This window comes from Centropristis striata, chromosome 21, assembly GCF_030273125.1.
Source record: "Centropristis striata isolate RG_2023a ecotype Rhode Island chromosome 21, C.striata_1.0, whole genome shotgun sequence".
NCBI lineage: Eukaryota > Metazoa > Chordata > Actinopteri > Perciformes > Serranidae > Centropristis > Centropristis striata.
This window is the reverse complement of record NC_081537.1, coordinates 30,259,591-30,287,567: the sequence shown is the minus strand read 5'-3', so window position 1 is coordinate 30,287,567 and position 27,977 is coordinate 30,259,591. Positions and strand designations below refer to the sequence as shown.

General features: G+C 39.6%; 1 protein-coding gene across 1 annotated transcript in view; it reads left to right on the top strand.

Annotated features, from left to right (window-relative positions):
• The first annotated feature begins 15,219 nt into the window (after positions 1-15,219).
• LOC131959300 (urotensin-2 receptor) overlaps positions 15,220-27,977 on the top strand; it is a 96,246-nt gene continuing 83,488 nt past the window's right edge. Inside the window, exons 1-3 of the mRNA XM_059324458.1 lie at positions 15,220-15,568; positions 18,052-18,767; positions 22,701-23,079. Of these exons, the coding sequence (XP_059180441.1) occupies positions 18,054-18,767; positions 22,701-23,078 (1,092 nt within the window). The 5' untranslated portion in view covers positions 15,220-15,568; positions 18,052-18,053 and the 3' untranslated portion in view covers position 23,079. The remainder of the gene's footprint in view (positions 15,569-18,051; positions 18,768-22,700; positions 23,080-27,977) is intronic.

Below are 27,977 nucleotides of genomic sequence, written 5' to 3'. Positions count from 1 at the left end.
CATGTGGATATGCTGATCTTTCTAAATAAAAACATGGAATAGACTGCAGTCTTGAACTATTGCTCGGATTATGAAGACGGGCATGTTAAAAATGTTCTTAAGCAACAAAAATATTGTTTATTTTTGTTCAAGTCCAACAGACCAGCGCAATGTTTACCATTAAGTGTAGCAATAGCATATTTAGAAATATAGTACATTTCATAAATTCAGGTAGCCTATAGGTAGGTAGACCTTCTGTAAACTATAATACTTTGTTTTTTAAGTAAAACACAATCCACGCTAGCTACCACACTAGCCGCTAGCTGCTATATGTTTTGCATTGAGGTGATACTGGAGGCTGGATGTGCTGTGGTGATATGTGAATTCCTTGTTGCATAGCAACACAACCATGCTCTTATGGACGCTTCCATCCTTTGGTTTTTAGTAACTAAATGTCCCATCATCCACGGGGCCAACCAAAGCGTCTCATCAGCTTCTTCCTTCATGTTCACTGTGGTTTGTTGTTGTCTGAACTCATGAACGCTAGCTGGTGCTCCAGTATAATCGGTCCTCCTGAAACTCATCCAGTGAGAAACGTTCCGCGGTGCAAAAATAAGTGCGATTAAAATGCGTCAATTTATAGCTAATTTAACAACAAAGCAAATCAGGAAAATTAACTAATTGAAATAAACAATCAATACTAACCAAACAAAATTAATTGAAATTACTTATTGTACCAATGTTGAGCCCGCCTTTTGGGTTGGCCCAATCAACACTCTCTTCTATAAAATGACTAAGCTTGTGGGGGCGGATCCTTTTGCCTGGCATTCCCAGCTCCCAGCAGCAGCAGCAGCACTGGTAACTCAAAAAGAACGGAAATTATGAAACTATACCAAAGAAAGACTGTACACAACTAAATGTACGCGCTTCAAATACATAACTAATGTACTGTCAAAATAACAGTGTGTTGTATTAATACAGAAGGTCTGTGTGATTTATTTGGATAGTAAATGTTAAACCAATGTAGACTAATAACTTAACTGAATATCTATAACGTGAATGAACAAAATACAACAAAACTTCCTGGAGTCCATGATGGCGGAGCACAACTTCTTCATGACGTCACGGCGTAAAAACAAACCAGCATGGAGCCCTGCTGTCAGCTAACCTCTGACGTTTTGGCTTTTCCACAAGTTTCCATGTCCAATTTAATGCGTCAACTTTTTTTTCAGCAAAGGCAAAAAACACCTCGACCAAATGTAGTAACATGATTTTACTTTTTTGCAGAGATTTTTCACATTTTGCAGTGTGCGTTTCAACATTTTTAATGCAATCTTTTGTGTTAACTGTTTTCTTGTGTGATTTTTGGGTATTTCTTGTGTGTTTTTATCGTTTTTTTTGCAATGTTTTATTTTTTGTGTGTTTTTTGTAAAAAAAAAAAAAATGTGTTTTTTGTGTTCTCTGTGGTTTTAATGTGGGGTTTTTTTTTTTGTCATTTTTGGTGTGTTTTTGTGCGTTTCCTGTTTCTTTTTTAATCTATGTTTTTTGTGTCTTTTTTATTTGTGTTTTTTGTAATTTTGTGTGTGTTTTTTTGTGTTTCAAAATGTTGATCCAGTAAGTCAAAATGACAAAATAATAATGAGGTGAGGTTGTGCTGAAAAAGATGATACCAGCATTGCATGGTAATCATTATTTAAGTTGCATATACAGGCAGAATAAATGTACAACAAACAAATGTATTGAGTAATGAGTGCAGAGGATTACCAACATTTATGGTTGTGTGTCCACGGCTGTGGCCATCACCTCTGACACTGACACTTCCACTTTTTTATTTAACAGTCACTCTAAAGGAAACAAGTCTGCTATCTTGAAACAAGGCAGAACAGAAAATAAGCGCTATAGTATCAAGAAAATCAATCTGTATGTCACCTCTGTGGCATTTTCCTTCTCAGGACAAATCCATTTTTAAATAGATTTGAGAGTAAATGTGACTTTAAAGATTAGATTCTTTTAAAACCACGTCAGTCCCTGGCCACTTTTAGCCAGAAAATTGCTGTTCTGTATCTCCTGTTGCTGCCTTTACAGTATTTATAACCATGTCTCATTTTTGATCTCTGAAATATGGCGGGTTTTGTGCCAGGCTGCAGGCTGCATTGTTTGAAAATGTGATGTCGATATGAGCAATATGTAACCTTTTATTTTCCTGCACCCAGATCAATCTTCAAATTCGTCCTGGCATAACGGGAGGATACAAGCTGATATGATAGGATATAGAAAAAGGAAAACGATGAGTCTACCTGCACCCGTGTTATGACTTTCCCTGTCTTCACATTTAATGGAGCCTCCTGCTGTTCTACTCTTTGGAGAAGTAATGAATTGCATTCTGATGGGCTGCAGATGTGCATTCAAACCCACCAGAGAACAAAAACAATCTCTTGTGTTTGAATCAAATCCCTTCCCAACCTGGATGAATGATTTATACACACTCAATGAGCTGACAGCAGCGCTTTTAGATGTGTGTGGAGACAGTACAAAGACACATCTTTATTGAGACTGATCCACATGGGAATGCCTGTGATTGTCTGACAGTGTAATGAATGACCTGTGATAACTGTTCTTACTGGCTTACTAACACTTGCATAACTCCAGTTTTTTTTCTTTTCTCTGGCTTTCTCTTTGTGGTTTCCTCCTGTTTTTTTGTGCGTGCAGAAAGCAGCTTTGATGTGGCTAATAAGTCAGATCCAGTAATGAGGCAGTTGGTTTTATTCACACTGGAAGAAAGCCTTGTTTGCTTATAAGACCAACCTGAGGTGAAGTCAGGCTTTCCACTCACTGATTTCTACTGTAGTTCACACTGCATAAAGCAGTATTTCCCAACCTCTTTTGTGCCACGGCACATATTTTACATTAGAATAATCACACGGGATACCACCAAACAAAAATGTCAAAAAGACAGTAAAAAAAACCCTAAATATGTTTAGAACTGCATGTGTTATCTGTCACAATTCCAACCCTCCTCCTTTATCTGGCCTAGGAACCGGCAAAAGTGACCCAAAACAGACTGTAAGCCAGCCAGTGGCGCACATGCACGATTCATTTGCAGACTGGACGCTGAGGGGTTAACATCTCTGCTCTGACTGCAGCTGGGAGAGACTGCTGCGGGAGGACTGGGCCGCTTGTGAGTGCTTTAGGACGGGCACATGGCAGCACACGCTGAAAGGACTCTCCAAAAGACTCCAATAATACCAGAAAAAGTCGCTAGATTTGTCGCAAGTCGCTTTTTTGAAAAATAGTCACTGGAGGGGTCTGAAAAGTTGCTAAATATATCAACAAAGTCGCTAAGTTGGCAACACTATTCCAGCTGCTGGACCTATCACGCTGATACACATTTAATTGTTCTGCCTCTCACTTCACGGCGCTCACTTAGAGTACCAATCAGGTGAAATTGGATAATCCTCCACGGCACACTTGATGATTTCTCACGGCACACTTGTGTACCATGGAACACAAGGGAATCACTGGCATAAAGCATAAAAAGTCTAACTGTTAAAATGTGTAATTTGTCATGGTTGCCGTTTTTTGCAATAACTAATATCTATGAGCATTTTTAAATAAAACATTTCAAAATGCATATGCAACTCGGTTAAATAAAAGTCTGTTGGTCCAGTCATATATTGTGTCATTGTAGTTTTCTTAAAATCTCGTCTCGTCTCGTTCTTGTGAGCTGAGTGTATCGTCACACCCCTAACCAAAATTCGATAAAACTTTCAAAAATGTGCCTAAAGTTTTTAGGCTTGCTTGAGGTGTTTTTTGTCTTTTTTGAAAAAAAGTGAATGCGCTAACCAGGAGATGGAAACACTTTCTGTGAATTAGTTCTGAGTGAACATTTAACTCATGACTGATCAGCTGTTTTTTGCTCTGCTGGTCAATACAAGCTGACATGAAAGAAAGATTATAAATTGCCCAATTTAATCTAATTCCCAAAGACATTTTTTCTGTCATGGGTGGCCAAAGTTGTCCAATTAGTAACTTTCTCTCTTGCTCAATCTCCTCTTCTTCTACTGTTTTTTTTTCTTGCTGCTTTGTTCATTCGATCTAAACTAGTTGATGGAAACGTCCATAAATTGCATTTTCTTTAATGTGACAATTTAAAATTTTGCATAAAAATTTGATTGGACTTTCATGAAAAACACAGCTACTGTCCTTCAAGTTGAAGCACTGTACTATTTCAACTCAGCCATTAAGACATTAAAAATGTAGAGCTCATTACAGGGTCTGTACACAACATTCAGAAAATTAATAGAGCAGTAAACAGCTATTTACTATGTAAATATATATTGGAGTAATGGGAACCTGGCAGAGAATGAAGTCTCGCAAGTCTGTGTGTGTTCTAATCAGAACTTCTCTGTTCTTTGTTGACAACAAATAACAATGACTTGTTGTGGTAGCAGATCCAGGTGGGCATGTATATGAGTCCAGAACGGTGTCACCCACTCTCACTCCCAACTCGTCACATTCCCATGCTTTGTCATTGCCCCGGGCATTTAATACCAGTTATTATTTCCGACCAACGAACATAATAGGTGCGTTTCCACTATCGTGGAAAATATCTGGAATGAGGCGGGTCGCCCCTGCCGAAACGCGCCTAAATTGAATGTGGGCCGTCCCTAGCAGCCGTTTGACCGGCTGTTTTTTGGGCCTGTTGAAGAGCAGGGTAATTTTTCTCTGCTGAAAAAAGCCTGGTTGCTGATTGGATAAACCGCGAAGCTGGATGTGACGTGGTAGAAACACAGCAAGTACTGCTCCTGCCATCTCGGCTTCCTTATCGTCTTATTGTTCAGCACGTCTACCGTGTAAAATCCGTCGCGTATGTGAGGTCACGGTTGAAACTGTCGCTAAGCGGTTATGCAACGAATGAAAATCTTACGTCACCTCCGGAGTCTCGTAAATCCCTCTGGGAGCGGACATTAGAGAGGCCATAGCCTGAAGCTTTCCCACACTGCAAAAAAAGGTGTGTCTAAAAACGGGATAAAAACACTAAATCTGAGGGAAATGATCTTGCTGCATGGACAGATAATTTACTAGACAAGATTTCTTAAATTAAAATGGTTAAATCTAGAAATAAGCATGTTGTACGCTAAGAAACTACGTTTTCTAAATATACGTTTTTATCTTGGTAAGAAACAAATAATTTGCAGTGCAGCGGCCACTCTTTACCCTAATGGAAACACGCCTAATACAAATTGCTTCAAAGTGGGCAGGCAAGAGTGGTGGTGGATGGGTCAAGACCTGACTGGATTGGGCTTGTTGGAAGTGTTGTGATCATCAAGCATAATAGATTCAATTTTCTTTGCTGAAATGATTTGTTTACACAGCTAACAGCAACAGTATGACAACTGGAGGCTAAAGTTACATTACTGTACACTGAACAGGAATTAAAGTTATGTGCAGTTCGTAAAAAGGATAAACATCTCACTACATTGTGCAAGTGGTCAATACTATGACTTTTTTCTGACTTTTTGGAGCTATACAATACTATGACCCTTTTTATGTTATGTTTGTATGATATACTAATGGGGCGGCTGTGGCTCAGTTGGTAGAGCAGTCACCTACTGATTGGAGGGTTGGTGGTTTGATCCCAGACCGTCGTAGCCTACATGTTGAAGTATCCTTGAGCAAGATACTGAACCCCAGATTGCTCCCGATGCTGCGTTCATCGGTGTGTGAATGAATTCCCAATGGTGGCAGGTGGCACCGTTTAGGGTAACCTCTGCCACCAGTATGAATGTGTGGGTGAATGGGTGAATGAGCGCAGTCTGAAGTGTAAAGCGCTTTGGATAAAAGCTCTATATAAGTGCAGTCCATTTACCATATACTATACTTTGATATTTTTATGACATTTTTGATACAACGTATAGAGGGTAAAGAAGTTACAATGATGGAAAAAAATGTTTTGGCATAATGCCATCAAGTTCACATTCAGCCTCCTGTTTGACAGCAGATAAGACTGGTAAGAAAAACTGAAAAAACACACACACAAGTAAATTTATTTAAGTACTGTACTGACTTGTATTATGAGTATCTATACATTATTGCTACTTTGTACGTCAAGTGTTTGAACTCTACTGCATTATTGTGACAGTTTAATGTTCCATACTAATTACTTTTGATACTTTATTTTGCTGATAAAACTTATGTAATACATTAAATGTTCAATGCAAGACTTTGTGGTCATGGTATGATAGCCAAACATTTATTTACATGAGCATAAAGAGTGTTTCAGCGATATATTGGTGTATGTTGTGCATCAGGTCCAAAACACACAGATTCAAAAAAAATGTTCCCAAAAGCAAAAACCACCCTGAGCTCTCATATGCACTGATTTTCATATGGACTTTCTTACTGTGCAGTATTTCTTTTTTAAATACACAGTACTACTACTGTGGAGTACTACTGTACAGTACTTGGCAATGTGGAATAATTTGTCCTTCAACGTGCAATAAATGTATAAACACTGCATAGCATCATACCTCCTTCTGGCAAATTGAAGACTGTGCACTTCACCTCCCTTTCTTGCCCATGTTTACATTGTATCGTCTATATTTTTTATTTACATTTACTTGCCTATGTATGTTTATGTTATGATATTGTATATTTTATATTTTATATATATGTTATTTATTGTCACACTGCTTTCAAATCTCATTGTACATGCGTATCGTGACAATAAAGGCATTCTATTCTATTCTACTGAATGACCCCACAAACTCTATAATCTCACCTTCACATGTCGTTCCTTTCTCTCCATGTTCTGCTTCTCTGTCAGCTGTCATGAGATGAGCAGAAGAAATCTGAGGTCTATGAGGTGGAAAAAGCGACGCACTGTGCCTCATCAAGAACTTTGTCGGTATTAGGGGCTTTGGTAAAGATGCCTTTACTGGTAATTTAGTCTTTTAGGGCTCATTTAAGAGAGGTGTGAAATCAAGTCACATGAGTCACATTTGAACCGACTTGACAAAATGTAAAGAGAAAGATTTGCAACTCGACTTGGACTTAATAACTTGTGACTTGTGGCTTCAGTTGGACTTGAGCCTTTGACTTGAAAGGACTTCCTCCCCAAAACCCAAAGATTAAAAAGTCTGTTACTAAGGACCGCTCCATCTCTCTTTGTGTAAAAGTGTGTCCCTCTCGCTGTGTCTGTCTGTGTCTGCCTGTGTGTCTGTGTGTGTCAGTGTCTGCCTGTGTGTGTCTGTGTCTGCCTGTGTGTGTGTGTGTCTGTCTGTGTCTGCCTGTGTCTGTCTGTCTGTGTCTGTGTCTGCCTGTGTGTGTGTCTGTCTGTGTCTGCCTGTGTCTGTCTGTCTGTGTCTGTGTCTGCCTGTGTGTGTCTGTGTGTGTAAGTGTCGGCCTGTGTGTGTCTGTGTGTGTCTGTGTCTGCCTGTATGTGGCTGTGTGTGTCTGTCTGTGTCTGCCTGTGTGTGTCTGTGTCTGTCTGTGTGTGTCTGTCTGCCTGTGTGTGTCTGTGTCTGCCTGTGTGTGTCTGTGTCTGCCTGTATGTGGCTGTGTGTGTCTGTCTGTGTCTGCCTGTGTGTGTCTGTGTCTGTCTGTGTGTGTCTGTGTCTGTCTGTCTGCCTGTGTGTGTCTGTGTCTGTCTGTCTGTCAGCCTGTGTGTGTCTGTGTGTGTCTGTGTCTGCCTGTGTGTGTCTGTGTCTGCCTGTGTCTGCCTGTGTGTGTCTGTGTGTGTCTGACGTGTGCTGTCGGCACAACATCCAATCAAATTCCATCCACGCTATTTTGATCCGACAGCATCCATCCAGTCAAATTGCAGAACAACCAGTGAAGAAGAACTGTCAAAAAACTGTACCTGTTGGCAAAAATGATACCAAAGATGGTTTCGTTTCGGGTATAAAAACTATGAAGTGGTCAACAAAAAAAACAAATTGCAAAAAACAAACGCAACAACTTCCAACTTCATCCAACATTTGAAGTTGCACATAGAACAGTTAGTTTTGAATGAGTGCTAACGCTAGCTTCTCAGCTAAGTAACTTTGCTAGCAGCTTTGCTTAATTAGTGAGAAACAATACAGACAGACAATATGAGATGAGACAGACAGGACAGAACCTGCTGTGGAACTAGTTATAGTGCAATATGCTCTTTTTATCAGATTTTTTTTTTTCAAATGTGGTTGAAGAATGTTCTCGCAAAAAAAAATGTGATGAATAAATACGGATTTTAAAAGCATACATCTGTGTAGATATGATTAGTCTGTTGTTAAAAGGACTCGAAACTCAAGCTGTAAGACTTGCGACTTGAATTAAGACTTGTCAGTCTTGATTTGGGACTTGACTCGGGACTTGACGGCAAAGACTTGAGACTTACTTGTGACTTGCAAAACAATGACTTGGTCCCCCCTCTGTCGCTCAGAAAACCTGAAATTAGTGTTATCATTGCTGCTGGATGATATTAGTTTTTTGGTGATTTCTTTTTTTTAGACTCCCCCAGAGTCAGACAGCCTATAAATATTGTAGTCTTTTTTATCCCCACTAACTTTGATATATATTTTTGTTCTACCATACAGCGATGTTCCTGTCTTTTTTTGCACTACGTTGGTATTGTTTGAATGTTTTTTTTGTTTTCTTTCTTCTCTGTTTTTTAATCATGCCCCTCTTTTTTTGTCAGTTTTCCTCCATGGTGTCGAAATGAGTGTCTGGTATTTCCCTGTGTATTAGTGTCAAATTTTAAATTCTAGTATGGTGACAACCCTAATTGCTACTTCAACTCAAGTCAAGGATCTGAAAGGAAGAGAACAAAAGAGCCTCCTGACATGATTATAACGGCTCCTGTTGATCTTGCTTTAATTTCTAGTATTTTGTTGTGATTTCCCTGTGTTCTAAAGTTGTTTAGACACACATTCAGTTTGAACTCTCTTATTTATGTCCCTCCATTATTCCGTATTTTCTCCTCTTCTGCCCCTGCTACCTTGACAAACTTCATCCTTGTCAGAACAGAACAATGGAGAGCAGAAAGCAGTCACTGCTGTTCCACTCTGTGCAGTGGGGATGCATAATGCATGTTGTGCGTCAAGTACAACATCAAATGGCACACAGAGACACGCACACCTGTTATAACACACACACACACACACACACACACATTGACTCACACTCCATCATGAATGTCAGTAAATGCACTTTGAAGAAACGTTTATGCATTCAGTCAAATTGCTATTTATCACAGGCTTAAGGCTAATATGATAAAACGTGTTATTTTCTGGGCAGCTGATTGATGCAACTGCAACTGGCCTGGCACTTAGTATGCTGAAAGAGGATAAACACACATATACAACAGAGTTGTCAGTTTGGGAGATTTTTCCTCCTTCTCAGTGTGTGTGTGTGTGTGTGTGTGTGTGTGTGTGTGTGTAATGAGATGGCGGGTGGTGTCATTCTGTAAAGTCTCTGATGATTGCTGAAATCTCTGACAGGCTGCTGCACTGCATCATTTAATGTGTAAGCAGCAGATATCCAGTCCCGATCTGGCTCTAATAGCCGCTCATCAGTGCTCCCTTAATCCCTTTACAGATAGCCTCTAATTTTACGAGGATGACCTTTAAACACACACACACACACACACACACACACACACATACACAGCATGCAAAAGAAATGTCACCCCTGCTGTGATAAGATCCCACAGACAACCCTTATAAACTCCAGCTACATTCCACACACACACACACACACACAAACATCCTTGTACTTCTATCTTTGTGAGGGCCCTCATTGGAATAGTGAATTCCCTAGCTCCTTACCCTAACCCCTACCCTAACCTTCACTGTCACAACTAAAAGCCCAACCCTAACACAAACCTCATCATAACCTTAACCCTTAAACAAAGTCTGAAATTTCAAACAATCCTTAAAAGAAGTGAGGAATGTCCGAAATGTCCTCACTTCACAGAAATGTCCTCACTCTGTTGGTTAAATACGTGTTCCGGTCCTCACTATGTAGGAAGTAGAAGAACCCCCCCCCCCCCCACACACACACACACACACATATACTTGCCGGCAGGACATTATTACAAAACAGACAATAATTTACTTTCAATGGTTTGTAAAGATTTGAGTGAAGAAGCCTTCTTGCTTTGCGACTGACATGTTTACGTCGTTACACCTGCTCGACTCTGATAGGAATTCTTCAACATTTAATTCGCTCATAAAAGCAAATGCACGGTGTCAGAAAGATTTGTGTCTCTCGTGAGCATGCCAAGTGTCTTTTCCAGCAACCATTTATCATTTCAATTCTGCTCCCAATATGTTGTCGTTTCATGAATGCTGCTGCTCACCACGTGGCTGCTCCACCACCACGCTGAGTGCTTCAACGTATTGACTTCCAGCTACTAGAGGCTCTATTGTTATAACTGGAATTCTGACCTGTGAGGTGAAAAGGTTACAGCTGTAAATACAGGAGCATAAAGGGCCTGTCTGAGTGTCTGCCTGGAGGACAGCTGATTAGAAGAGTGGACAGATGACAGAATGGGGGGATAAAGCTGCAGTAAACTGACAGTTAGAGCAAGCTGCCCACTGGGAACCACTGCTCAACTTACCTTCAAACTGATGATAATAAATTAGGATGTGTGGATTGCATTTCTTTCCCCTTGGCATGAGTTTTGTTACACAGCAGGAAAATGAAGCACCCTATCAGTCTATCAGCAGTTCAAGTGGTGCCAAAAACAAAAGCATCAGTTATTTTCACAGCATGAGTCTTTTTTTATCGCCAAATACTGAGATTCATTCGGTGCTGTTTCTTCTAGATTGATCTTAACGACAGTTTAGTCCATAAACTTTTTCTTGGCTGTCTGACTTAAATTGATATGGAAGCAAGCAGAAAAACAAAAGCACTGTAGGAACTTACTGCAAACTGCTTATTGTGAAATAGTGTCTATGTTAGCTACCCATGCAAACAAAAATTAGGATTGGATTTGTCTCCCACTAAGCATCTGATTTGACCCCAAACATCCAACCTACAAGCAATTCAAGATACTAAAATAATTTGTTATATTCTCACCAGAATAACAACCGTCAGCAGGGTAATATTTAAAACATCAAAAATACAAGAAACAACCAAAACAAAAAAACCCCCACAAAAACCCACAAAATTACAATAAACACACATAAAAACACACTCAAAACACACAAAAAACACACAAAAAAATAAATACAAAAAAACACAGAACAACCGTCAGCAGGCTTATATTTAAAACACAAAAAATACAAAAACCACACAACCCCCCACCCAAAAAAAAAGCACAAAAAACAACACAAAATTACAATAAACACACATAAAAACACACTCAAAACACACAAAAAACAAAAAAAACAAAACGAAAAACACACACAAAAAAAAGATAAAAAACACGCTAAGAAATAACAAAAAACAGTTCACACACTGCAAATTAGAAAAATCTCTGAAAAAAAGTAAAATCATGTTACTACACTTGGTCGAGGTGTTTTTTTCCTTTGCTGAAAAAGTGTTGATGCATTAAATTGGACATGGAAATTTCTGGAAAAGCCAAAACTTTAATGAAGTTAAACAGCAGGGCTTCATGCTGCTTCGTTTTTACGTCGTGGTGTCATGAAGAAGTCGTGCTTCAGCGCTTTCTTGGGCTCCAGACTGTAAGTCTGTAGGTTTACTTTGGACAATTCTGCAGCGCCAGATTGCTTAATTCCAAATGGTATTTTTAAGCATTTTGCTTTCAACAAATATTGTGCCTCCTGCAAGAAAGAAATTGCACTTGTTCACATTGCGATTTTGATAACACTCAGGACTAAGCCTAGACCCCAAAAAATTCTCATTATGAATCTTTATATTTTCATTGTGACTTAGAAAAAGAAGCTAGCGCGGGCTAGACTGAACATACAGCAGAGCCCCTCCTCATTTAAATAGGTTACTGTTTTTTTTCCTTATGCATATATATTATTTTGCAGATTAGGTGTGGATGTGCTAATAAAAGTTGGGTTGGACATGACTCAGTGGCTTAAACAACACTAGCACACTAGCAATAACTGCAAGAGAGATTTTTGAAAATGTTGAAGTGCCAAAGAGCCTCTGGGATAAGGATGGCAGCATTCTTGTATGGTGCTCATATTTTGTTAAACTTTATTTTCCCTTTTTGACATTTGCTGCTATTTCAACATCTTGTAAATGTGGAAATTTAAAGCAGTATGCTGAATTGGGAACTGTGTATATAATTTGTAAGTACAGCAGGTAAAAAAAAAGTTAAACTATTTGTTAAGTTTATTTCAGATTAACAAGATTGCTGGGAGGTTGGTAGAGTTAATGATTGATTATGTTTTCATAACCTTTTAATACCTGAAAAAGTACCAAATTAACTGATTACCCAGCACTTCTTTGTCAAAATGCAGCTTTCCTTCCTGACCCTCTGTGAAGCTTTGGTGACCCTTAGTGGGGGTTGGGACCCCTAGGTTGGGAACCCGTTGCCATGTGGATGGAATACATAGGCTAAATAAAACAACAGATCCACTGGAGATTTAAATTTTGATGTTTTAGTGTCATAATTTAACATGTTAACTTAGATGTTGATATGACACATTGATTTACAAGAAAATGTAAGAAATAGCACTGAATCTCAAAAAGGTTGCTGACCCTGCTTTAGGCTGTTCAGTTGGAATAATGATTGTACAAAGCTAGTTCGCTAGCACTAATGTTATCTGATGCAAAAAATCAATACAGCAAAAATGCCACTTTGAGGCCTCAAAGGCAATGGGTGACATCATAGTGACATCTCACCTTAATCATAAAAACAAAAGGTTTGACAATCATTTCAAAGAAGCTTTATTATAGGGCTGGGCAATATGGACCAAAAGTCATATCCCGATATATTTAGGCAGAATATCGATATATACGATATATATCCTGATATTTTTAGCAAAGTGACTCAACTCAACTCAACTTTATTTGTAAAGCACTTTAAAACAACCACAGCCGCAACAAAGTGCTGTACATAAACAAACAGAACAAGATAAACATAGACAATAAAATGAATAAAACAGAAATAAACACTAAAATAAATAGATTCATTGCTTTTTAAAAAAACTATTTAAAAAACAATAAATAAAAGCGAACCATAAAATACTAAAAACAAGAGCAGAGTCTGTTGTGTGGTTAAAAGCCAAGGAATAAAAATAGGTTTTAAGATGAGTTTTTTTTTTTTTAAAGTGAGAGCAAATGTTCAGTCAAAGTCACAAGTAGTTTTATTGAAACCGTTTATTTAAGTGAACATAAATATTGTACTACAACAGGAGTACCTTTTTTTAAGATCAAAGCTCCATAAAATGCATATTAAATAAATAAAAAATCTTAAATAAAAATAGCCTATGAAATAAAATAGGCCAATCTCTTTCTGAAATAAATATATTTATATGAGAAAAGAATAACGAACATATGACAAACCCTAGCAAGGGCAGCATTTATATATAAAGAAAGAAAAAAATGAGAGAAATGTTCAGACAAAAGGCATCAGCAGAATTATATTTGCTCACTGGTTCAGCTTCAGAATATATATATATTTTTTAATTCAGATTATTCAGGTGTTAAATATGTGGGAAAATAAAGTAGTGGTATCACATGACTAAAATTGCCCTAAAATTCGCTACATATTTTGTACAGATTTCCCAGAAGCTATCTGATTCAAATGGATTTTCAAAATACACAGTGGCTATTATAAGTATTCACTCAGCTTTAAAGGGGACATCTTATGAAAAAAAAACAATAATTTTTATATGGATATATCGCCCAGCCCTACTTTATTCACATTGACGTATGACTATTTTTCATTTAAAAAGACGGAATCAAAGCAAGAAAGGCTGCTTTATGAATGCACTGTCCCTCTGTATAGTCAGGCGGCTTAGGACCAGATTTGAGAAGAAAGGGGACACGCCGGACAAAAGCACTAAAATTTTTCCACATGCTCTCTATCACTATAGGTTTCAATTTTTGGTAGGAGCCACTTCATCAAGATTGCGGATCGGAGATGAGAATTATCTATTGAGATAATTATTAACTATTGAGAATATCACTGGATGACTCACTGTAAATAATGTGTTGATCAAGATCTGACATGAGATGAAAGCGTACCCTTGATTTTATTCAGCAGTGTACATGGCAGCTAATCCACACTCTCCCATGAACATAGGTTCCAAACATTTTCAACTCAGGATACTCTGCTGCAGCACTTGAAGACCTTCAAGTCTGAGTGAAAATGAACATATCTATTTGATCAAATAATCATCTAGTGATATTCTCAGTAGCTTTAAATGATTCCTTGACCCATAAAATGTAGATTTTGACACCAAGATTGACCTTCCAAGTGGCTTGGAAGATATAGCATTTCTCATAGACTTTATATGGCTGCCATCTCCGAACCGCAATCTTGATTAAGTGGCTCCTACCAAAAATTGAAACCTATGGTGATAGAGAGTATGTGGAAAAAAATTGGTGCTTTTGTCCGGCGTGTCCCCTTTATTTGGCTTAGCCACCTGACTAGTAGCCTTTATGAGCAGCGACAGAAGGCCAAATACACTGTTTCGCTGGGCTCCCCCCCCCCCCCTCCCCCCTGCAGCGGATGATGTTTGATGACTGTGCTTAGGTGAATTGCTGTGTTGGTAGGTGACACTGACCCTGGCACTATCCATTTAAAATAATGGATTCTGGATCCACCGTGCTGGAACGAATGGGCAGTATTGGCTTTATCTTTTAAGCTATTGATTTATACTGCATGTGTGTTTGTGTCAGAAAGGTTGTTCTGTCGCTGTGTAATGTGTCTCAGGTCCTGGCGTTGTGTATCAGTTTGTGGCACACGCCCCCGTCGCATGGAAATAGATGGCACCGGGGTTAGAGAGAGGGAGAGCAGAACACATTTCTGCATACCTCTCTCTCTCTCTCTCTCTCTCTCTCCGTCTCCTCCCTCCCTCTCTGGGCTCCGGAGCGGGAGAGTCTCACAGCGCTCTCTCTCTCTCTCTCCTGTCTCTTGCTCTCTCTCTACCCCTGGCACTCTCTCTCACTCTCTCTCAGTCAAAGGGGGGGATTCTCCGTAACCAGCTGTAGCTTAATGTGATCCTCACTTCTCATCATTTCATTGATGTTCTCTTGTTTTTGACATTCTGTCTTCTAAATGACTCTGCTGCCGATGTCACTGTGTTTGGATGCTACCAAGGTGCACAGAGGGAAGGGAAAATAACTTTTAAGCTATCAGAGCATCATTCTTTTCAATCAAGACTCTTTGGATTGGTGTATTTGCCGTTGAGAGACTAGTCAACAATGGAGAGATTTTTGTTGTAGTGGATGACTCATTTAGGTTACTTTCCCCCTCTTGAGACTGCTGGATATAGATTTCTTTCTTTTCTTTTTTATGCCTCTGTGTTACACCTCTCAGATACTCTGTAGAATCTGTTGGGACTTTTATGGAGTGTGAAATTTTAGCAGTAAGTGAAAAGTTTGGAGGAGCCAAGTGAGATTAAGCATGGCTGATGGGACCGCAGCTCAGTGTTAAACCCTTCTGTCCTGGGCAGTCCAGGTAAGACTGTGTTTTTCTAAATCCCTTGCATGCCCGATAGATTCATAACTGTCCGTAAAGACACATTTACATGCATGTACTATGGGCTGTTGAGCTTATTGGAACAGACAGGTCTATTAGCGAGGACTGAAATGTAATATGGACTGTGTCCCTGGTGTCTTTGGAACAGAATGTGTCACAAAGGAAGAATACTTATCAGTTATTTCTGTCTGAATCTTGATATCTGAGGATTAGACTGACAGACAGACCTCTGTGTGAAAAGTTATCTGTCTTGCCTTAACAGTTGCGTCAACTTTGATACATTTGGCTCTATTTTTGTAACATATGACCGGCTGCCTGCATTACAAAAGCTTGCATAATTTTGCCCGTGTACTCAGAGTGAGGATGCATTTCGTCACCAGCCCTCTGAAATTCTTGTGGCGTGACTAACAATGTCACCCAATAAGTGTAACTCTTATTTCCATCACAATTTATTTCACTGTAAGATTTTCCTATTTTATCAGCAAACAAAATGCAACTTTAAGAATATCTTGCTGTCATTTTCTTTAAGGTTTTCCAACTCTTTGAATCAGACTGTTGCACTCCTCCTGACTGTCACCACGTCATGAGGTTTTATATGACTGTAAATGAAAATTGAATGAGCTTGAAGCTATTTTCAGAGCTGCTTTACTCAGAGGTTGAGATCTGCCACAACAACTCAAATATGCAAGAAGTGAGATGCACTTTAACTGAGAGATGCAGATTTTGCGAAGCATGAGAAGAGATGGAGCCTGAAAAGAAGCTTTGCATTGGAAGCAAGCTCATTAATTCATCCCATAATGACTTCTTCTGTTACAAAGGAGATTATGGAGGCAATAATACAGGCCAGTTCAGTTTCTCTCGGTGTATTCTCATGAACAGATTTGTATGATAGCCTACAAAATATGAATGGTGAAGTGGTTGGATTTGGGTATCTGGAGTGCCTAACAACCCACAAACTGTGAAACAAAACAAGCTGGTCTTTTTTTCTGGGCTACCTAGATCAGAAAACATGGAATGCAACAAGCCATTCAGATTTGGCTCCCCTCCCTGGGGCATATGCAGGCTCATTAGAATATAACAACCCCCATCTCCAGACCATTGATAGAGTTGGATTGACTTCATGGGAGTTATGGCTTTCTGAGAGAAAATCTTCTGCCAAAACTTTTGTGGTAGCAGAATTGTGGCAAGTGACAGGGAGGTTAGAGGTTTTGTTGGATGAATGGGCCAAACACAGGGCTTTTATCCAGCAGACTCAGGGTAGGTGTCACATTAGAAGCAAGACTTTTTTTAAAATTTATTTTATCTTCAGTTTTTAGTTTAGGTAGGCACCAAAATTACTTGGTCAGGTTTAGGAAAACATCACAGTTCAATCTTTTGTACCTTGTACTTTTACCCTAAAGTATTTTTGTGGCCTAACCTGATTAAACTGTAACAGTTAAACTATGTTAACAATGTGTTTAAAACGCCAATCTCCTGGTGATGGTAGGGTCGTATTTGCGGGTACAAAAAAACCCCACCTATGGGGTTGTATAATTTTTAGCATTTAGCATTTTCGGGAGGGGGCTACACAGTGGTGTAGTGGTTAGCACTTTCACCGGTTCGCCTCCCGTCTGCAGCTCTTCTGTGTGGAGTTTGCACATTCTCGTGGGGGTGGCTGTGGATCAGTTGGTAGAGCGTTCGTCCAGTGATCGGAGGGTTGGTGGTTCGATCCCTGACCATGGCAGCCTACATAAGTCAAAGTATCCTTGAGCAAGATACTGAACCCCAAATTGCTCCAGATGCTGAGTTCATCAGTGTGTGAATGAATTCCCAATGGTGGCAGGTGGCACCAGTGTGCCCTGGTAGCCTCTGCCACCAGTATGAATGTGTGTGTGATTGGGTGAATGAGCGCAGTCTGTAGTGTAAAGGGTTTGGGATAAAAGCGCTATATTAGTGCACTCCATTTTCCATTTTACCATTCTCACCGGGTACTCCGGCTTCCTCCCACAGTCCAAAAACATGCATTGAGGTGTAATTGGTGACTCTAACAAAACTGCCCGTAGGTGTGAATGAGAGCGTGATTGTGTCCAGGGTGTAACACGCCTCTCACCCAATGTCAGCTGGGATCAGCTCCAGCCCCCCATTACCTGAGTGCTGATAAGCGGTTAAGGATAATGAATTAATTAATTTTCAAGAGGCATAAAGAGACAGGTTCTAAAACCTAGTGTTTCAGACAGAGCGTGAATAAAGTCTGCTAAGTAAATATAATGTGTACACATTATTAGAACAATTTCTTCCAAACATACCTTGCAATGGGACACTAGTCTTCTGGATGAAAGCTGTGAGCCATTATATATGATTTAATTTAATGCAAAGAAGTCCAAGGTCCGGTCCAACTTAAAAGACAAAGGTTGATTACCAAATGCAATTTTTCAGTACAGTTACAATTCTCACCCCTTACATTTCTGTTTCCACGCATACAGATATGACCACGGTTTCCATGGAGCCTGTGGGAGTCCTCGTGGAAAGGGGTGCCAATGCCACCGACCCTCCTCTGAGCTCGCATGAGGACACAGCCGCCACCTTTACCATCGGCACCATCCTCTCCATCATGTGCTTTGTCGGAGTCTCGGGGAACATCTACACGCTGGTGGTCATGTGCCACTCCATGAGGACTGCAGCCTCTATGTACATCTACATCATCAACTTAGCTTTGGCAGATCTGCTGTATCTTCTCACCATACCCTTTGTAGTCTGTACACACTTCCTAAAGGGATGGTACTTTGGGGACGTAGGGTGTCGGATTCTCATCAGCATGGACTTCCTGACCATGCATGCCAGTATCTTCACGCTAACAGTCATGAGCACGGAGCGATACTTTGCTGTACTCAAGCCACTTGACACAGTCAAGCGGTCTAAAAGTTACCGGAAGGCCATTGCTCTGCTGGTCTGGGTTGCATCACTCATCCTCACTCTACCAATGATTGTGAGCATTCAGCTAATGACTGTGGGCAACAAGGCCATGTGTCAGCCCACGTTGTCGCCACTCTCTTATAGGATTTACATCTCATTCCTGTTTTGCACGAGCATTGTTGCACCTGGACTGATCATTGGCTATCTCTACATCCAGCTTGCACGCACTTATTGGATTTCACAGACGGAGACCTTCAAACAGACCAAGAAACTTCCCAATCAAAAGGTCAGTGTCTTAACAGGAGAGTGTATTTAAAGGGAGCGTGTCTATGTTCCCCGGGTCCTATGTTCCCCTCTTTGTATGAGACTGGGGAACATAGGACCCTTTTTCCACGCTTTTCCCAGAAAGGGTCTTGGCCTGTTACTTTTTCCACCATTACTGCCAAATTCCAAGGTAAATAGGCCTAACACTAACCCTAACCCTATTTAAAAAGCCAAGAAAATAAACTGCAAAGTAACCAGAAAGTAGCTGCTGTGCAAATTTAAGTTTTGGGCTGCTTAATCTAAGGTGGGCCACGTGACGGTAGGCCTGCTGGCCATGCTGAGAGTCTACCGTAAAGACTGATAGATTGCGTGGTATGTATTGCTACAGGGGAGCATAGGACCCTTTTTTTGGGAAAAACGGGGAACAAAGGATGTTTTTTCTAAAAAAGGGTCCTATGTTCCCCGGTATGTATTGCTACAGGGGGACATAGGACCCCTTTTGGGAAAAACAGGGAACTCCCTGAGTGGGGAACATAGGACCCAGGGAACATGAACCCGTATTGGAAGGGTTACAGTTGGTTTTATTTCACACAAGATTGCTTTATCATAGGGATGGACAAAAATATTTGACTATTTGGATATAAGCTTGTTGGGCAGGTGTCCAGTTTTCAATTTTGGGAGGTGTGTAATTGTTTTTTTTCCTCAACAATGTAGCATAACAGAATCCTTATAAATCAAGGCATGCGTTGCAGAAAAACTGGTTCAGTTTCAGTCTCAACTACATTTCTGCAAGTGTCTCTCCTCTACTTTGATCTTTGCCAAGGGCATAGCTTTGCACAAACGCATCCGGTGTGGAGCAGAGAGACAGGTGCAGTGACGACTCAGCAGTCTAACAACTTGTTGCTTTTCCTACCAATATTAGCTGCTATGTTTCAAGACTGAAGAAGCATGCATGCAAGCTAAAATCCAACTGCGGTGTTCTGTAGGAGGGCTCTACATCTTCCCATCCAGCATCACCCCCAGACCCGTAGGGGGGTCTGATTGGTGGAGGGGTTTTTTGTTGTTGTTCCCCTCTTCAGTTTAATCTCTCATTCCAACCAGCCCAATCTTTGTCCTTATTATTTAAATTATCTAATCATCCACAAGTAGGGATGAAAATAAAAAACTGGGCGCAAGAGGCAGGAAATTAGCTGACCCATCCAACTCTTCCAACCTCCTCCCTCTGTGCACAAAGAACAGTTCTTCCAATACAATCTGAAGCCCAGTTCCGTTTCTCCTTTTTTGGTGTGCAGCATCTCTCTAATCCATGTCCCTTATGTCTTACCCAGTCTGCAGCTCAGCTGGAGATGGATCCAGACACATCAATCAGGTAGAGCCTGATGAATAAGCAGGACACTGCTGTACAAACTAGCACCAAAGACCTCCCACCCACCAACACTGTTGATTCAGTCATACTCCTTAAGGAGAATGTTCCAATATTTTGACATTCTTTCTCACAGCTGATGTATGACTTTCTGTTTGGGCAAGGGTTTGGGCATCAACACTCATCATAAAACATAAATATTATAGAGTATGACTGGAGAGTCAGCATCAGTTCAGCTCTCTGCTTAAAGCATTCCTTTATCAATCCTCTCCCTGCTGCTGCAGGTTTTCTACATTTTCGATTCCCCTCTCGCTCGCCGCTCACGCTGAGGCAAACCCTTTCCAATTTGCTTCATAGCAGGACTTAAGACGGGTTCATTTTGTCTTATCAGTATGATTAACAATGTGGTGAATGCTGCCATTCAGTTTCATTAAAAGCTGTTTATAGGATTTACTTGTACCTAGGAGCAAGAGAGAATGCAGACTGTCCAACTTTCAAAAGTGCTGCTGCTTGCTAAGAAATAATTAATACTCTTTGTCCCAACCGGTGCTGGGTGAAAAGTGTTTAATAAGCCAACCTTGTCTTTCTTTCTTTTCTTTTCTTTTCTTTTTGTTAAGATGATTTTGCTGCTTTTTGCATTTATTATGTAGGAGAGGTGAAGATTTGAAGGCGAGGGAGTGGCATGTGGCCAAGGGCTGCTGCACAGAAGCTGTGGAAAAAGTATTATGGATTTTTTTTAAAGTATCTAGTTACAAAAAAAATTGAGCATTAGAAATTTTTAACTTTGTACTGTATTCAATTAAATGTAAGTCGCAAAGGATTTGCAAATCATTGCATTCTGTTTTTATGACATTTTTTGCAGCATCCCAACTTTTTTGCTTTCTTTGTACAAATCAGTATACATTACCACAACATATTCTCATTTGGGCTGTCAATTAATTAAACAATTCAATTAAATGGTAGTAAATTGCAAATTATTTAAATTAATTACACCTTTTTTTATCTGCTAAAATGGACCTGAAAGGGAGATTTTTCAAGTAATTTTCTTGTTAACATGGAAGTGGACAAATATGCTTGCTGTATGCAATTTCTGCAATTTATATTGATTTATTAGTGGACTTAAATTAACAACAAAGTAGTAAGAGGGCTACACACATATTCATAGAACAGGAGTCACATCCAGTAACGACTATTTCCTACTGGTGGTTGAAAAAAATAAATGCTGTCACCGCAAGCTAGCTGATCACTGAGTAAAGTACTTTATGGCTTCAGTGAGTGCAACCATCGTATTCTCTCCCAACTCCTCCGCTACTCATACCAGTTATGTTTCTGTGATTCAGTGGTGGTTATTTCATGCAAACACAACTTACTCTTAATTGGTGCAATTCCCACAAAATAACGAGGCACCAAGTACTACGTTTGAGTCACACAACCAGTGGTTCTGATGCCAATGTAGGCACCCATTGGTTGGTAGACCGTTCGTCCAGTAACCGGACGGTTGGTGGTTTGACATGTAGGCTGCCACAGTCAGGGATCAAAGTATCCTTGAGCAAGATACTGAACCCCAAATTGCTCCCGATGCTGCGTTCATCGATGTGTGAATGAATTCCCAAAGGTGCCAGGTGGCACCAGTGTGCCCTGGTAGCCTCGGCCACCAGTGTGAACGGGTGAATGAGCGTAGTGTGTAGTGTAAAGTGCTTTGGATAAAAGAGCTATATAAGTGCACCCCATTTACCATTTACCCAAAGCTATGAACAACAACGGTAGAGAGACGATTTTGTTGTTGTTTTTATAGTCGCGGAGAGCTGAGACGTTTCCAGTAACGTAATGACGTGGCTCTCGGGTCTGTGGAAAAGCAAACAGGTTCTGAGACTGTTTGCAAGTTGAACCAACTGTGAAGCAGCACCAGATCAGCAAGAACTAGGTCTGCGGCGGTCGAAAAGGGGTACCAGAGAGGTTAGACTAGATACAGGATCAGTTATATCAGAACTGAAGTGGTTCATCCATCCATCCATTTTCCTCCGCTTATTGCGGGGGCAGCAGGCTAAGCAGAGTATTCCAGGCGTCCCTCTACCCAGCCACAACGTCCAGCTCCTCCTGGGGAACCCCTAGGCGTTCCCAGGCCAGGCGAGAGATATAATCCCTCCACTGTATTCTGGGACTTCCGGGGCCTCCTACCAGTTGGACGTGCCTGGAACACCTCTAACAAGAGGTGCCCAGGAGGATCCTTACCAGATGCCCAAACCACCTCAACTGGCTGCTTTGGACGCAAAGTTCTGAGCTCCTCACCCTATCTCTAAGGCTGAGCCCAGCCACCCTACGGAGGTAGCTTATTTCGGCTGCTTGTATCCGCAATCTCGTTATTTCGGTCACAACCCAAAGCTCATGACCATAGGTGAGGGTTGGAATGTAGTTGGTGGTTCATTCAACCACCAAGTATTTTTTTAAGCAGTTGCCCTTTTCTGCACAGTTTCTAATGGCATCTTCTCAGATGGTTCTGTTGAACAAACCATCTGGCAATGTCAGGTCACTGCCTTACTATCTGTTGCATGAATGATTTTCACTAATCGTCCGTCTCTTATGTCCCTAAAGGTTCTGTACCTGATCTTCACCATCGTGCTCCTCTTCTGGGCATGCTTCCTGCCCTTCTGGATCTGGCAGCTGCTGGGTCAGTTCCACCCCTCACTGCCGCTGTCCACCAAAGCCAAACGCAACATCAACTACCTGACCACGTGTCTGACGTATTCCAACAGCTGCATCAACCCTTTTCTGTACACGCTGCTTACCAAGAACTACAAGGAGTACCTGAGGAAGCACAAGCGGTCCTGGGCAGCTGGCAGCTACTTCAACAGGAGCCGTCGCTTTCAGCGCTCGCCACGCAGGTCGCCATCTTCCAGCAGTCAGCAGTGTACTGAGAGCTTCATGCTCACACACACAGCCTCTCTGCGGGCACATAACAGCAGTTTGTAAGGTAAGAGCAGGTTTTTCTAACTGGCACTTGTGATTTTGTTAGCTGATGAGAAAAGTATGAAAATATCTGAGCTACATCCATCCCCAATTATGTATCAACAGCCTGGATGCCAGTGGAGGCTTTTTTTTTATTTTAATCAAGACAAGGCTGGTTCTGATGTTATGTGATTACAGATGGCAAGGATTTCTGGCCCTCTGACAATATGTGTGTTGAGGATTCCTACATCCTGGAATTCAGTGTAAACAAGCCCATCTTGGCCAGTGGTGCCTCTTGATGTTTATGTATGGAACTGGGTGAGCTGGTGAAGCATGCTCAGCAATAATAAATATTCGATTGCATGGGAAAGAGCAGAGTGATTCCATCACAAAACTTTTGGTGCATTTTTCCAGTTAGTCCAACTCATATTTTATTTGATATGAGCCCTGCAAAAAAAAAAAAACTGCAAAAAAAGGTGTGTCTAAAAACAAGATAAAAACACTAAATTTGAGAGATTTCTTGAATTAAGATGATTAAATCTAGACATAAGAATGTTGAACGCTTAAAATCAGAAATTAACTCTTAAAAAAAGATAAATTAAAGCTGCAAGCAGCAATGAACTGGCCCGAGCAGAGTGACCTGACATTTATTTGTTTCTTACCAAGATAAAAAAAACTTTTGATTTAGAAGTGTTACATAATTTATCTTGTTTTAAGAGTTAATTTCTTATTTTAGGTGTACAACATGCTTATTTGTAGATTTAATAATCTTAATTCAAGAAATCTTGTCAAGTGAAATTATCTGACCATGCAGCAAGATCATTTCCCCTCAGATTTAGTGTTTTTATCTTGTTTTTAGACACACCTTTTTTGCAGTATATGTATTTGGAAATACATATCATTGAACTCTATGCCTGTAAATTAATTAAAATTATAAAATTATCTTCTATAAGGGTAACTTCTGAGTTCACGTTTGCAGTTATTTGCCAATATTCCCTACGATATATATATATATATATATATATATATATATATATATATATATTTATATTACACTGTGACTCCCTCTGAAATAGTTGGGATGCAGTGAAAAACAGAATACAGTGGTTCAAAGACAAGATACACTGTTGCCCATAAAGTTTGAATAACTTTGTTTTCAAACACAATCCTCTGTTTATTAATCAGTAATCACTTTGGAAGAGCTTGATTTAAAAAAAAGAGAAATACACTTTATCTGTCAAGAATAAATCACACTGTCACAATCATTTCATGGAAAGAGGTAAAAGATATTTTATTCCAATTTTATGAGCAACCATGTGTTTGACGTTGAAATCTTTTGTGTTTTTGTACTTCTATAAACTCATTCTGAATTTGGTGCATTCTGTTTTTAAAAAACATTTTTGAATAAGGATCGTAAGTGGAACAGCAGTTGGACCTTTGGCCTTAATTGTTTAATATCAAAAAAGCTTTTTAATATGTACTCTGCTGTAGCTAACTAGAATTAACTGTGAAGGTAAACTTGTCTGGTTATGCTTTCCGTATGCTGATTATATTATATTTGGAAAATATGTGGTTTTGTGGAAGAGGAAACAACAATATCCATTCATTATCCTTAACTGCTTATCCCCTATCGGGTCATGGGGGGCTGGAACCGATCCCAGCTGACATTGGGTGAGAGGCGGGGTATAACCTGGCAACCTGGTCTCACAGGAATCCGTGAAATAGCCACGGATTTGCTAAACTCAAAATCTGTGGAATAGCCACGGAATCACTCAAATTTCCGTGAAACTGACACGGGTTTCTCCACAATGCAAGTTAATGACAGTCATATCCCGTGGCTATTCCATCATACAAAGTGATTGTGTACATTCACTGAGTGAATATTTAGAAAATTAAACATATATTTCTCGCTAGAAATGTGATTAAAATCCATTTTTATGCAGAAACTAAGTCAAAATATTGATTTTTTTCACTAAAAATGAGCGAACTGTCCGCCATGTTTTTTGGTCTGACCGCCGGGACCTTGAAAGTCACGTGACTTGGAACAAACCAATAGGAACAAATATCCATGGAATAGCCACGGGATTATTCATCAATCATTAACTTGCATTGTAGCGAAATCTGTGTCAGTTTCACGGAAATTTGAGTTATATGGCTATTCCACGGATTCCTGTGAGACAAGGTTCAACCTGGACAGGTCTCCAGACTATCACAGGGCTGACACATAGAGACAGACAATCACACTCTCATTCACTCCTACGGGCAATTTAAAGTCACCAATTAAACCTAAGTGCATGTTTTTGGACTGTGGGTAAAATCTATCCTCTGACTCACAGGAAGCCAGTGTAGTGATTCAAGGACCGGTGTAATGTGGTCCAGTTTCCTGGTGTTTCTGAGGACTCTGGCGGCAGCGTTCTGGATCAGCTGCAGCTGCCTGATTGATTTTTTGTTGAGACCTGTGAAGATGCCATTGCAATAATCCAACCTACTAAAAATAAATGCATGGATAAGTTTTTCCATGTCTTGTATATATATACATACATTAGCCACTCGCACATTGGGGCAGCTGTAGCTCAGTTGGTAGAGAGGTCGCCTACCAGGCAGCTACATGTAGAAGTGTCATTGAGCAAGATACTGAACCCCAAATTGCTCCTGATGCTGCGTTCATCAGTGTAAGAATGAATTCCCAATGGTGGCAGGTGGCACCAGTGTGCCCTGGTAGCCTCTGCCACCAGTATGAATGTGTGTGTGAATGGGTGAATGAGCGCAGTGTGTAGTGTAAAGCGCTTTGGATAAAAGCGCTATATAAGTGTACTCCATTTACCATTTACATTTACCCATATACATATATACATTAACAGGTCGCACATTAGCCGGTCGCATTTGCCGGCAGCACAAAGTGTCGAACTGAGGTCAACAGAAAGGGCGCCATATTAACCTGCTGAAACAATGCATATCACCACCCAGTGTTGAGGAGGGCAAGTTGCTGTCATTTTTTCGATTTTTTCAGTTGCATGTAAACTGGGACAAGGACAGAAGGCCTGTAAGACACCAATATTGATTTTTTTTTTTAAAGATGATTTTTTTGGCATTTTTGCTTTATTGAAAGTGATAGATAGAAAGGGGGAGACAGAGGGGAGGACATGCGGCAAAGGGACCTCAGGCAGGATTCGAACCCGGGTCCGCCGCAGGAAGGACTCAGCCTTAATGGTACGCGCTCTACCAGTGTGAGCCACCGGGACGCCCCCCAATATTGATTTTTAACCATAGCTCGATAAAACTGTGCATGTAAACGCACTGACTGTCCTCCCCTGAAAACACCCCATTTGTTATTTGCACAGCAGCTTATTACAACCTAGTGTATTGTTTGGCAGCTCCCTTGAACTCCAGAATATGAGGGCTTTCTGCCTTGTGACACAAAAAGTTCACATTATTCTAAGTTTCGTTTGTAATTTAACATCTGCATGAACAGATAATTTCACAAGTTTGACAATATTTCTTAAATTAAGATGATTAAATCTAGAAATAAACATGTTGTAAAATAAGAAATGAACTCTTAAAACAAGTTAAAAATTAAAGCTGCCAGCAGTGATGAACTGGCCTGAGCAGAGTGTACTGCAAATTATTTGTTTCTTACCAATATATATATATATATATAAAACTTTAGATCTAGAAGTGTGAGATAATTTACCATGTTTTAAGAGTTCATTTCTTATTTTAAGCTAATTTTAATCTTAATTTAAGAAATCCTGTCAAGTTCAATTATCTGTCCATGCAGCAAGATCATTTCCCTCAGATTTAGTGTTTTTATCTTGTTTTTTGAAGTCTGCATGAGCAGTTCAAATGTTACTATAACCACAAGCTATGTAGTTGTTATACAATGTAAATATCACACCACTTATGAATGTCATAAACATAATTATATGACTTCAATGTTTAGTTGATAGAAATATTCATAATTTTCAATTGCAAAGACAAAATGTGCAGATATTTCCTCTCATCATGGTGGACCTTTAAGCTGAGATCATTTTGTTACACAAACTCTTACCAAAGGTAAAACAAATAAATAAATAAATGACTTCTATGCTCATATTTGTCTTGTTGAATGTTTTACTGCAGTGAATCTGGTTTCTTAAAAAATGCATTATGCATGCACTGTGTTGAGATTTACAATAATGTTGCAACGAGCTCTAAATTATGAGTATTATGCATGGGATTTTATTGCCTCAGCTATAAAATAACTATATAACTGAAATATTATCATGTAAATTAGTAATTTTATATTACCCCAGGGTATTTTAAAGGAACCTTTTCTAATTAATCTCCATATTTTTGTCAGATCATCCCTGATTTCGATTTAAAACTGACAAATGTTGTTTTTTCGAAACAATCCTCCGGCTATAAGAACTGAATGGCGGCTCATGTGGAATCTATCGATCTAAAGAGTGATAACGCAAAATTGTGCGAGTGATTAGTTTATTTAAAAAAAATATAGATATATAAATATAAATTACCAAAATAGAGTAAAAACATTAGGAGACCTGTACTTTTAACTGAGGAGATGTTAACAGTGACTTCCATATATATTTTTGTATATATATAAATATATATATATATATACACACACACAAATATATGTTTATCGATTGATTATCCAGAGATTTTCAAAAATAAACTAATCACTCATGCAATTTTGCGTTATCGCTCTTTAGATCGAATATATATAAATATATAAATATAAATATATATATATATATATACATATATATATATACAAATATATGTTTATCGATTGATTATCCAGAGATTTAAAAAAATAAACGAATCACTCGCGCAATTTTGCGTTATCACTCTTTAGATCGAATATATATATATATATATATATATATCTAATCTGTATGTATATGTGCGTTTCTGTGCGCT